The sequence below is a fragment of the Leopardus geoffroyi genome, chromosome C1 (genome assembly GCF_018350155.1).
Source record: "Leopardus geoffroyi isolate Oge1 chromosome C1, O.geoffroyi_Oge1_pat1.0, whole genome shotgun sequence".
In the NCBI taxonomy this organism is placed as follows: domain Eukaryota; kingdom Metazoa; phylum Chordata; class Mammalia; order Carnivora; family Felidae; genus Leopardus; species Leopardus geoffroyi.
The window spans coordinates 41206801-41220622 of record NC_059328.1 but is presented as its reverse complement, the minus strand read 5'-3'; the positions used below and the strand labels follow the sequence as shown (position 1 = coordinate 41220622).

The 13822-nt window shown below is 37.1% G+C and overlaps 1 protein-coding gene across 4 annotated transcripts in view; it reads left to right on the top strand.

Moving 5' to 3' along the window:
• The window catches only part of EPS15 (epidermal growth factor receptor pathway substrate 15), a 148452-nt gene that overhangs the window by 132580 nt on the left and 2050 nt on the right, over window positions 1-13822 (top strand). For 2 of the 4 annotated variants that reach the window (XM_045477343.1, XM_045477342.1), the window contains exons 22-24: window positions 5039-5115; window positions 7500-7662; window positions 11726-11919. In XM_045477343.1, the coding sequence (XP_045333299.1) occupies window positions 5039-5115; window positions 7500-7662; window positions 11726-11919 (434 nt within the window). The remainder of the gene's footprint in view (window positions 1-5038; window positions 5116-7499; window positions 7663-11725; window positions 11920-13822) is intronic. The other 2 variants (XM_045477346.1, XM_045477345.1) reach the window with 1 other exon arrangement.

The following is a 13822-nucleotide window of genomic DNA, read 5'->3' as shown; positions in this document are numbered from 1 at the left end:
TCTTATGTTTTGTCCCCCTCCCTGTTTTTATATTATTTTTGCTTCCATTCCCTTATGTTCACCTGTTTTGTATCTTAAATTCCACATATGAGTAAAGTCATCTGATATTTGTCTTTCTCTGACTGATTTTGCTTAGCACAATACACTCTAGTTCCATTCAGTGTTACAAATGGCAAGATTTCATTCTTTGTGATTACCAAGTAGTACTCTATTGTGTGTGTGTGTGTGTGTGTGTGTGTGTGTGTGTGTGTGTGTGTTTGCGTGTGTGTGCGTGTGTATACACATACGTACCACATCTTCTTTATCCATTCATCAATTGATGGACATTTGGGCTCCTTCCATACGTTGGCTATGGTCAATAGCACAGCTATAAACATTGGGGTGCATGTGCCCCTTCAAAACAGTACTGCTGTATCCTTTGGATAAATACCTAGTAGTCCAATTGCTGTAGTTCCATTTTTAATTTTTTGAGGAACCTCCATACCGTTTTCCAGAGTGGTCGCACCAGTTTGCATTTCCACTAGCAGTGCAAAAGGGTTCCTCTTTCTCTGCATCCTCGCCAACATCTGTTGTTGCCTGAGTTGTTAATTTTAGCCATTTTGACAGGTGTGAGGTAGTATCTCATTATGGTTTTTATTTGTATTGGGGAGAGAGAGAATTTTAAGCAGGCTGCATGCTCAGTGGGAAGCCTGACACAGGCTCAATCCCACGACTCTGGGATCATGACCTGAGCCAAAATCAAGAGTCAGATGCTCAACTAACTGAGCCACCCAGGCACCTGTATGTTTTTAACTTGAGAGAGAGATCTTTCTTAACATTTGATCATGTTACTAACCACAAACCTAAGTTGCTAGCCCTGTTCTCCACACATACATGTGTATGTAATTTTTTAAAATTTATTTATTATATTCTTTAAAATGATGTTTACTATATTACCTATATTATATTTTTATTATATGTATATATATTTAATGGTCTTTTACTTAATGTGTCACAGGTGTATGTCTGAAAGTAAAGTTGTTCACCCTATGAAATATAAAACAGTACTAAACATCTTCTGGATATCACATCTCTGTTAATAGCATTACCATCTACTCAGTTGCCAAGCAGAGACCTGGGAGTCATCCTATGTTGTATCCCTACACTCCCATCCCAGAGCTTCTGGGACATAGCAGAATCTTATCAATTGACTGCAGAAGCAATAAATAAATGATTTGTCTCAAATCTGCTACACTGGCATAAGATTTTGAATTGAATGGAAGTGTAAACAGTTTAGAGAGGGGTTGTCATGATTAGGACATGAGTGCCTGAGTCCAACTGCCTGGACTTATTCAGATAAAATTGCTGAGGCGCCTGGGTGGCTTAGTTGGTTAAGTGTCCAACTGTTGGTTTTGGCTCAGGTCATGATCTCACAGTTCATGGGTTTGAGCCCTGCATCGGGCTCTGTGCTGATAGTGCAGAGCCTGCTTAGGATTCTCTCTCTCTGCCCCTCCCATGTGCTCTCTCTCACTCGCTCTCTCTCTCTCTCTCAGAATAAATAAATAAAATTTTAAAAAGTTGCTAATTCTTTAGGTTTTCTTAGTCTCCATTTCCTAAACAATAAAATGAGGTTAATAGTTCTACTTAATGGGTTTGTTGGGTAGATTAAATGAGATGATGTATGTTAAGGTATTTATTGTGGTACCTATCACAGTAAATGGTAGCTACCGTTACTACTACTACTGCTGCTACTGCTACTGCTATTGCTACTACTACTTTTTCGTTTAATGATTTCCAAATCCTGGCTAATGTTACTGATTAATGTTACTTGTAATATACTCTTTGATAGTTCCAAGTGAAATAGGGACGAGAGAGAGAGAGAGAGAGAGAGAGAGAGAATAAGAATTGTTGCCAGCTGTCTTTTCCTGGAAAGGAATCTTTTAGTCCAAGGTTGTTTTCTCTTCTTTTTGGTTTTTAAAACCCTTTTGTTTGTGAAATGACAAATGTACTCTTTTAGTTATTTTTGTTGAGCAGATATCTGTCCCCTCCCCCGACTTTATGTATGTATGTTGGTTTTTAATGTATTTACTTAGTTTACTTATTCACAAAATCCTAACATCTGGAAACCACTGAGACTCTTAGAGGTGGCATTATACACCCAAGGTCACAATGTTTGCCTTCTTTATTCTCACCCCTATATCTCTGCTATTTTTCACCAAGAAGTTTAGAGGTTAGCCAGGAAAAAAAGATTAATCCCATAGAACAGGAAAAATGTAAGCTTTCAAAATAATTATAAACCTAAAGATAAACTTTTGTTCTTAAAAATTAAATGATAAATTACTCCTACTTCTAAAATTTGGTGATTGCAGGGGCACCTGGGTGGCTCAGTAGCTTGAGCGTCTGAGTTCGGCTCACATCATGATCTTGTGTTCATGGGTTCAAGCCCCACCTTGGGCTCTATGCTGACATCTCAGAACCTGGAGTCTGCTTTGGAGTCTGTGTCTCCCCCTCTCTCTGCCCCTTGCCAGCTCACGCTCTGTCTCTCTCTGTCTCTCAAAAGATAAAACATTAAAAATATATTTTTTTAATTTAGTGATTACAATAGAGATAGAAGGACATCAGATATTTTGAATATTTTGCCTCACACTGGGGTCTTTTTATCATTTATCCTTGTGAATAGACACATTGCAGACTGAAAGAATACTAAAGCAAATGCAGGTTACTCAGTTTCTACATATACTTTATTTTGGCTTGCAAAAGTTCTTTTACAAGTTTTTTACAAGCTCTTTTACTCTCTCACTGCCCTTCCCCCACACGTGTGCTCCTTCTTTGTTTATTATTTATTAATAAATAATTTATTATTTAATAAATAAATAAACATTTTTAAAAAACCTAGTTTCCTTTAGGGCACCTGGGTGGCTCAGTTGTTTAAGCATCTGACTCTTGATTTCAGCTCAGGTCATGATTTCAGTTTGTGGGACTGTGTCTTGTTACATGGTCTGGATAAGTTCGTACTCAGTGAGTCCTTCCAGTTTCTAGACAGGCCTCTACTTCACATCAGCCATGATCAGTATCTTAGAAAATTCTTGCCAAAGTCTTAATCCCCCACTTTGGGCAAAAGTGCTTTGTCATTCATCCAGGATACATTCCCCAGTGTTTGGACCAATGCTGAATAGGTCGTTTATTCTGATGAAGAAAGTGTAGAAAAACTCCAGTAAACTATAGTTAGCATATTCTTTATACACAAATGTCATGTGTTTTATTAATGTCTTTCACAGTGTTAAAGTATTCACAGTATTTCAGTCAAATTTGACCTAACTCAACACTGTTGCCATGTGTGTCATGACTTCTTGTAAGAGCTGTGGCAGAAAACAAGCATGAAGCAGGTTTTCTAGTCCGTCCAAGGAAATGAGCCAACTCCTTCTCCCTCATTACCATTCTACCAGTCAGGAGAACATCTGTACCCTGGCTGTGCCTCACTTGCTGTGGTATCAGCAATAACAGGCGGAGAAGGAAAAAGAAGGGAAAGCCTAAAACAACAGCCATGACTAGGCTGGTCCCCAGGCTGTGTAGTTATAAAAAAATATATTTTATGGCTAACGTGTAGAATTTCCTGTAACTCTGGATTTTTTTCCTCTTCAAGATCAGAGTTGTTGTTATATTTCTAAAGGACTGATTTTCTTTATGCTTCTTCCCACCCCCTTTACCTGCTTCCTCCACTTCATGACTGTCTTGGTAACAAAGCAACCAAAAGTAATATATGACTTTCTGCCCCTCTTCAGTTTATGTCCATGGTATATTGATTTTTAGAGGTAAAGGCACACTTTACACATTTAAATGGCTATGTGGGCATACTTTTATTTTTTTTTTTCTTTTCAATTTTATATTTAAATTATAGTTAACATACAGTGCAATAGTGGTTTCAGGTGTAGAATCCAGTGATTCATCACACACTTTTGTTTTAAAACCAATTTGATGTAAAGATGAAGATTTAAGGAAGATTAAGGGAAGTTTTTCAGTGCCTGTTTGCTTGCTCTGTCTTACCCTGTCTGTTGCACTTCTCTTTGCCTTCCTTTGTTTCTGTTTTCCTATATCAAGTAACAATTCCTATAAACATTGTTTGACTTTATTGGTAGTCATTATGCCTGAATAGATGAAACATAGTTCAGAGTAGATCAGTTTATTCCTGCTGAAATGTTAATCCATTTAGCAGTGCACTGTGATCGAACAGAAAACTTCTCGTGCCTGGGAGCAGGTTAAATAATTATGTTTGCAATTCCTGTTCCTTCTGCCTGGAATGTCTCTTTCCCACCTCCATCTATTCCTTGTTTAAAAGACCTATCTCAAATGTAATGGCTTCTTCTCCTAGAAGAAGCCTACAACATGTTCTTGTTAGACTCCTTGTTAGACTGTAAGATTTTGAGGGGTAAGAACTGTGTTTTCTTGGACTTGATATTCAAGAAATGTTTTTGACCATTCATTCTTCATTGGATAAGCCGTATTCACTTTTTTTTAAGGACTTTACAATCTAATAATGGTGACATATCAATCACAGATAACCATAATACAAACTAGAATGCAGTCACTGCCACAAAGAAGGAAGAAATCACTTCTTGCTGTGGGAATTAGAGACACCTAGGTTATCCCAGGCTTTGTGGATGAGGCAACATTTAAAATGTGCCATGAAGGATGAGTGTGAAATGTGAAATTAATGGGACCTGGCTTTTTTTAATTTCTTGATGGCTTTATTAGAAATAGTTTAAGTGCATGGGAACTGTATGATTTGACATATTCCAAAGCCTTAAACCTAGAATTAGTTTTCTTGTTTTTGATCTGAAATCATTCATGGCTTGATTTATACAAAAGAATGTAATGTATGTGTGTCAGGGGTGAGGTATCAATTTGTTCACTGTCTTTGTGGACTTAAGTCACAAATTCAGGAACTGATATTTAGGATTAGGTATTTTTCATCTGTCTGAATGTTTGTACCAACCAAAAGAGGGCATGAAATTCTGATGTATTTCTGTCCTATTGGATTGATTTTCTTTATTCATTTTAGCCACAGATCCCTTTGCTTCTGTTTTTGGAAATGAATCATTTGAAGATGGATTTGCTGACTTCAGCACATTATCAAAGGTAATCTGCAATGATTAAGTGGGAAAGTAAAATATACTGTGTTTCTACCAGTGGAACAATCCTTCCTTTCAGTTATGTAGCCCTCACAGACATTGCAACTTGATTTCAGCAAGTTACTGTAAATGTTGTTTTCAGTTAGAAATGATAGATAAGATGGGGCGCCTGGGTGGCTCAGTTGGTTGAGCATCTGACTTTGGCTCAGGTCATGATGTCATGATTCATGGGTTCGAGCCCTGCATCAGGCTCTGTGCTGACAGCTCAGAGCCTGGAGCCTGCTTCAGATTCTTTTTTAAATTTTTTTTTTTTTAACATTTATTTATTTTTGAGACAGAGAGAGACAGAGCATGAACGGGGGAGGGTCAGAGAGAGGGAGACACAGAATCCGAAACAGGCTCCAGGCTCTGAGCTGTCAGCACAGAGCCTGACGCGGGGCTCGAGCCCACGGACCGCGAGATCATGACCTGAGCCGAAGTCGGCCGCTCAACCGACTGAGCCACCCAGGCGCCCCTAGATTCTGTGTCTCTGTCTCTCTCTGCCCCTACCCCACTCATGCTCTGTCTCTCTGACTGTTAAAAATAAACATGAAAAATTTTTTGGAAAAAAAATGATAAGATACAATTAAAGTAGACATATTTCAATACATAAAGATGGTGGTGATGGTACAGGTAATTATAATTTTCTACTGACAGTTTAGCTCAACAGCTTCATTTTAAGAGTTTTCTGTCTTTTTTTAAAAAGTATTTATTTTTGAGAGAGAGTGAGGCTGGTGGGGCAGAGAGAGAGAGAGAGAGAGAGAGAGGATCCCAAGCAGGCTCCACATTGCCAATGCAGAGCCCAAATTAGGGCTGTTTAACCTATTGAGCCACCCAGGCACCCCAAGTCTTCTGCCTTTTTAAACATATTTCTTCCAGTTGAAGAGGCACCTGGGTGGCTCAGTCAGTTAAGCGTCCGACTTCGGTTCAGGTCATGATCTCACAGTTCATGAGTTCAAACCCCGTGTTGGGCTCTGTGCTGACAGCTCAGAGCCTGGAGGCTGCTTTGGATTCTGTGTCTCCCTCTCTCTTTCTGACCCTCCCCTGCTCACGCTCTGTCTCTCTCTCTCTCTCTCTCTCAAAAATAAATAAACATTAAAGAAAATTAAACATATTTCTTCCAGTTGAACTACATTTCCCCCCTGTTGACTATCTGGGTCAATAGCTGTAAAATCTGGGCATCATTCTATCTTCTCTGCATTGGTTACTTCATTTCATGTTCTGAGGCTGTTAGGGTTAGTATTAAGACATTTAATACACATAGTCCAGCTCTGTATGTCCACTACCTATTTTCCAGTGTAGCTCTAGGATTGATTCAGACCAAAAGAGTAAAATTAGAGTATATGTAAAATTGTCTATATCATCGGTTCTCAGCTGGATATTATTCCCCCCCCCCCCCCCCACACACACACCTTCAGTTATTTGGCATTGTCTAGAGACATTATTGGTTGTCACAACTGGGGAAGGGGACTACTCATATCTAGTGGATAGAGACTAGGGGTGCTGTTAAACATTCTACAGCACAGTATCTGTCTCCCACAACACAGAATTACCATCATGTTTGATTCATTATAGAAAAGTGAATCTTTCATTACTCCCGGTATTAGAAAGGCACGTTAAGACTTGTCATTCCATGGGATCAGTTTGCTTTTAAAAATTAACTTTCAAGTTGTTTTTAATGTTTTTCAAGATGCTATTTTCCTTGGCATTAGTATTAAATCTTTCCTATATTTAAGTACATTGGGAAGTGTGGAATCAGTATTTTTGATCAAATATTCACTTGAGGAAAAACATATAGTCCCTTTAAAATGGACCTCAGGTGGTATTGTATTTCCTGAAGCTTGAAAACTTAAAAAAATTCTTTTAATGTTTATTTATTTTTAAGAGAGAGAGAGAGAGAGACAGAGTGTGAGCAGGGGAGGGGCAGAGAGAGAGGGAGACACAGGATCCGAAGCAGGCTCCAGGCTCCAAGCCATCAGCACAGAGCCTAATGTGGGGTCTTGAACTCATGAGCCAAGAGATCATGACCTGAGCTGAAGTCCAACGCTTAACCGACTGAGCCACCCAGGTTCCCCAAGCTTGAAAAACTTTTAATCCAGAGTTGGCTTGTTTTGGTATGATATGTTGCTTTTAATAAGTAGTGATGTTATAATCACTACTCATATAAAACAGTTTTTTAAAAATTTTTCCCTTTTGGCCCTGAATGCAAAGGTTAACATGTCAGTGCTCTCTGAATTGAAATAAATAAAGCTGCATAATAATGAAGATCATTCTTCTAAATGTTACATGACCATATATAATTTGGTTGGTATAATTTATATAACCACGTATAACATTTCTTTTCAAACAAAGGTCAACAATGAAGATCCTTTTGGTTCAGCCACATCAAGCTCTGTCAATAATGTGGTCATTAAAAAAAATGTGCTTGAGGAAACATCAGTCAAAAATGAAGATGTACCCCCAGCACTGCCACCAAAGACTGGAACTCCAACAAGACCCTGCCCACCACCACCTGGTATGAGAGTTGGTATCTTTCTTAAGTCAACTGAGATGCTTTTTCTCCTTCTGAAAAATATTGGTGTGGGCCTCATAGACTTAGATAAAGGGCTTTAAACAAAACAAGTCAAAAAACATGACAGAAACTGTTCTGACCTCCGTACAGAATTACAGACATGTGCCTAAGAGGCTAGCATGGGTAACATGAACCACTTTTCTGGCAAGAGCTCATTTCTTTTTAAATCATTTTAGAGTGGCAGTAAATGGAAAGGACAGTATCAGTGAAATGGCTTGCTTTTTGGAAACTCATTGATTACCATTTACCCAACAGTTTTCTCACTTTGGTGCTTTAATTAAATTAATTTCTGTAAGAGAAGATTAAGTTGAAGTCCCCTTCTTTTCCTGCCCAATGCAAAAGTCTTCCTTAAATCCTTTGATGTGACAATATATTGCCTTTTGGTATCCAGAATTCAGCAACATAGCAATTTAAAAGAATGTATTTTTCTTGAAGCAAAGTATTATCTTACCTCACTTAGTAAGAGATTCCTTTATTTTCTAAAAGTAATTTTTTTGGTCCAGGAATAAATTCTTAATGTTTTTAGTTTTTAGTTTTGTTTTGTTTTTAATGAAGATAGTTCACAAGAAGTGGCTAAAAAGAGAATCCCTGAGTAGACATAGTGCTGCTAGGCTGTTATGTGAGAAGACCTATCTGGTACATGGTTATTTTAATCACGTATCACTCCTTGGCAAATTTTTAGCCACAGTAGTTACAGATTTTTATGCTTGCCTTTCATAATAACCTCCCTGTGGTATTTCTTGGGCAGATTATTTTTTTCTTTTTTGACTGAAAAAATTGCATGTACAATTGTTAATACTCAATTGTCTGTTGAAAAATCAGGTAAACAAAGTAAATGACTTCTATCTTTTAAGGAAAAAGAGCCTATATTATATATTTCTAGAAGGTAAGATTGTCAAGAGTATATTAAAAAACAAATAAGTCAACAAATAATCCCATTGAAAAATGGGCAGAAGACATGGACAGACATTTCTCCAAAGAAGACATTCACATGGCCAACAGACATATGACAAGATGCTCGGCATCACTCTTTGTCAGGGAAGTGCAAGTCAAAACTACATGATGTCACCTCACACTTGTCAGAATAACTAAAATCAAAAACACTAGAAACACAAGTATTGATGAGGTTGTGGAGAAAAAGGAACCTTTGTGTACTGTTGGTGGGAATGCAAGCTGGTGTGGCCAGTGTCAAAAATAGCATGGACATTACTCAAAAAATTAAATATAGAAATACCATGTGATCCAGTATTTCCACTACTGGGTATTTACCCAAAGAATATGAAAACACTAATTTGAAAAGATTTATCCACCCCTCCTTTATAGCAGCATCATTTACAATAGCCAGGATATGGAAGAGCCCAGATGTCCATCAACTGATGATTGGATAAAGAAGATGCAGTATATATATATATATATATATATAGGGATATTACTCAGCCATAAAAAAGAATGAAATCTTGCCATTTGCAACAACATGGATGGATCTAGAGAGTATAATGCTAAGTGAAATAAATCAGAGAAAGACAAATACCATATGATTTCACTCATATGTGGAATTTAAGAAACAAAACAGATGAATAAAGGAAAAAAAAAAGAGACAAACCAAGAAAGAGACTCTTAACTGTAGAGAATAAACAGATCATTACCAGAGGGGAGGTGGGTGGGGGATGTGTGAAATAGGTGCAGGGGATTAAGAGTTACAGTGATGAGCACTGAGTAATATATTAGAATTGTTGAATCACTACACTGTACACCTGAAACTAATATGATACTTTATGTTAACTATAATGGACTTAAAATTAAGAAAAAAAAAAACAAATGAGTCAATTAGCTTATTTAAGTTTTTTTGTTTTTTTGTTTTTTTTTAATTTTTAACATTTATTTATTTTAGAAAGACAGAGTATGAGCAGGGGAGGAGCAGAGAGAGAGACACACAGAATTCGAAGCAGGCTCCAGGCTCTGAGCGGTCAGTGCAGAGCCTGACGCGGGGCTGGAACTCACAAACTGTGAGATCATGACCTGAGCCAAAGTCGGATGCTCAACCAACTGAGCCACCCAGGCGCCCCTTATTTAAGTTTTATACCTGTATGATGCCAACAGAGAAATTATTTTTTTAAATCCTAAGTAAAATAATATATAATCTAAGGATTTTCAGCAAAATGAGTATACATCACTATAGAAGTGTCAAGGAAAAAAGGATGGTTTGTTGGAGAGAGCTTAAAGAGACTGGGAGCTTAAAGATCTGGGTGCTAAATCTGAGTGTCCTCAGACTAGCTCTGTGATCTTGAGTGTGTAATTTCTTTAAAAAAAATTTTTTTTAATGTTTATTTTTGAAGGAGAGAGAGACAGAGTGTGAGTGGGGGAGGGGCAGAGAGAGGGAGACACAGAATCTGAAGCAGGTTCCAGGCTCTGAGCTGTCAGCACAGAGCCCAACGCGGGGCTGAAACTCACAAACCGCGAGATCATGACCTGAACCGAAGTTGGACGCTTAACCGACTGAGCCACCTAGGTGCCCCTTGAGTGTGTAATTTCATATGTCTGAGCCTCAGCTGTCTGAGCTGTTAGATGGTGGCAAAAACTCCAATTTCGCCTACCTTCACAGGATTGTTAGAAGGATCAATATGAACATCTTTTGTAAGCTGCTACAGTGATGAAAAGACTCTGTTATGATTGCTATTAGCAGCTTAACAAATTTTAGGAAAAATACGTATTTGAAAATATTTAACACATGTATGTGTCATTTTCCTTCAAGAAGTACTAAGTTAAGACTTTAAAATTAGAGAACTTGTTTGAAAATGGTGATGAGTTAAGCGACAGCAAAACACTGTGGTTTGATCAAAAATTAGTTTATCAGCAACCACAAAAGTTTAGGCCCTGGGCTTCAAAACATTCTCTTCATTCTTCAATTTGAAATATCGTAGGTGGCAAAAAGGAGGTGGGGTACTCCAAGGTAAGTTTTAACCATGTTCCCAGGTATTAGATAGATAGATTGATCCAGAGAAAAATCAGAAGAATATAGTCTTTTATTTTATTTTATTTTATTTTTACTTTTACTTTTATTTTTTTAATTTACATCCAAAATAGTTAGTGTATAGTGCAACAATGATTTCAGGAGTAGATTCCTTAATGCCCCTCATCCTCCCTCCCACACCCCCTCCAGTAACCCTCTGTTTGTTCTCCGTATTTATGAGTCTCTTATGCTTTGTCCCCCTCCCTGTTTTTATATTATTTTTGTTTCCCTTCCCTTATGATCATCTGTTTTGTCTCTTAAATTCCTCATATGAATGAAGTCATATGATATTTGTCTTCCTCTGACTAATTTTGCTTAGCATAATACCCTCCAATTCCATCCATGTAGTTGCAAATGGCAAGATTTCATTCTTTTTGATTGCCAAGTAATACTCCATTGTATATATACTGCATCTTTATCCATTCATCCATTGATGGACATTTGGGCTCTTTCCATAGTTTGGCTATTGTTGATAGTGCTGCTATAAACATTGGGGTCCATGAATCCCTTCAAAACAGCACACCTGTATCCCTTGGATAAATACCCAGTGCAATTGCTGGGTTATAGTCATTTTTCAGAGGTCATTTGCCCTTACTCCTGCTCTATCAGGCTGAGGTTATAACAGCAAAGACCATTTCTGTCTTTATTTTTTGTCATCTCTTCCTGTTTCATCCTTTCCTCTCTCTTCTTGGGAACATGCTGCTTTGGGGAAGACAGAGTTTACTCTCTGGGCAGAAATGATTCCTGGCCCATTCCTTTCCCCTTTGCTGTTTCTTCATTTAGCAACATATAGCTGGAATGTATTTGAGAGGTTGTGTGTTAAAGAGTTGAGGACTGACCTTTGGTGTGGTCATTAAAGACCATACTAAAAAATGTGCTTTAGGCACTCACCTCCCTTCCCCCACCCCCAGTTCTTTAATGCTCTCTGTGTTCATGTTCTTCTGTGTTTGTTTGCCATTTTTGCATGTTGAGTTAATTGTAATGATTTTGATCCAGGGAAAAGACCCATCAACAAATTGGATTCTTCTGATCCTTTTAAACTGAATGATCCATTTCAGCCTTTCCCAGACAATGATAGCCCTAAAGAAAAAGATCCTGATATGTTTTGTGATTCATTCACTTCTACTACTACCACTGCTACCACTACCAATAAAGAGGCTGACCCAAGCAATTTTGCTAACTTCAGTGCTGTAAGTACTGTGAATGGGCTGGTTGGGGGAAAATATTTCCATTTACAGTTTAAAAGGTTTTCAAAGATTACTTTGGAGTCTGCCAAATTTGCATCATTTCAACTAAATTTACCAACATACAAAAAATGATCTATATTCCTCTCCCAACCAAAATTTCTGTTTGATTCTGTTTTGATGGTTCTAACATTGTTCCATTGCACAAATGATTTTAGTAGTCTTAGTTCTTGTGATATATACCAGTTGTTTTGCAAACCCTTCTCTTAGTCGTAGTAAACATATAAATGAAATCTTGACAGTTATTATTTTGCAAATTGTAATGGATGATGGGCCATTAGAGAGTCATTTGCTGTCTGCCCGCTGGATGAATAATGGCAATAATGAGCTTATGTATTTGTAACTGTGTATGTGTGTTTGTGTATAAAGTTTTCATGATTTCTGGAGACCTGTCAGCAACTATTATATGAGAGGATAAGGCCAAGGATTCTTTGAATAGAAGGCAAAACTCTGTTTTTTATAAGATAGTATTTTTAAAATGTAAATGTTGGTTTTATGAAATAAATACAATTGTCAAGCTAAACAATCTTTAATTATTTGGAGGGCTCTAATTCACAATTAGAAATTCCATATATTCCATATTTACTCTGCATTCTCCCAGAGCTGACTGAAATAGGCAGACCATTAAAAACACTGGAAAGATGCTGTGATAACCCATAGATAAAGGCTATAAGATCACAGAAATGGAGTAACCAACTATGGAGGTGTCACTCTGGAGGGACAAAGCAGTGATATATATTCCATCATTATTTACATAAAAACAAAGCTTTTTTTAAATAAGAATCTTCGAGTAGGTAACAGAAGCTTCATTTCCCTAGATTTTTTTTTAGACAATGACTTTCATAGTGCCTCTTCTATAATAAAGGAATTTTCCTCTACTTACCACCTTAGTCCCTTGAGATGTATTTGGAAATAGAAGATCTGGGTAACCCTGGCCACAGTCTGTCTCATGTCTCTCTCAGTATAGCATTGGGTCATTCAACCAGGCAATGTATCCTTATAGCTCTTTCTAGTTGGAAAGGAGGTAGCCAGGAATCTGCATGCAGACAAAATTAGACTAAGCTACCTTTCATTCTTTCTTTCTTTTTTTTCCAGCTTTTGACTATGTACTCCATAGTCATAGAAGTCCAGTGGCTTCTTCTGAATGTGAAGGAGCAGAATAAGAATCAATATTTTGAATACTAGAAAATGGAGTGTCAGAATTATACTGACTTAACTTTGTTACATAGAATTTGAGTTGTTTCAAGCAGAGAATCCAGAAATTGCTCTCTTTAGGAAATTATAATCTGCTTATTATAAAATACCTTCTGGCTGTGGTATTTAATATCTTAAATATGATTTCAGCAAGTCAGAATCTTATTGGAATAAGTCTTGAACAATAGTAGAGGCATTATGCTTATTTTATACTTCAGAATTTCAATATAGTATAATATAACGCAACTCATAATAAAAATGCCTGCCTTTTTTCATTATGAAAGATTTGTTAAGTATTGTTAAGTTTCAAACTCCCTCTAACACACTAGGGAAAAAGCTACCATCTTCAAAAAGCCTGACAATTTCTTTAATTTCATCATGTTATGGTATTCCTTTGTATGACAAGACTTCAAACCAAGGAAAACTTTTTTATTTTGTATCTGTCAGTGTTGCTGTTTTGGGTAGATAAAAATATTTCCCTGACTGATGTTAAGGTTTAAGGTTTATTAATGTTAAGTGTATAGTTTTATTTAGACTGAGTCAAAAAGTTCTCAGTGCCTGCAAAAATCTTTACAATGCATTAAAAAAATAATTTGGTCCACTTCTTGTTTAGTATACCCAGTATGCTTTTTTTATGTATAGCAAAATCAGCATA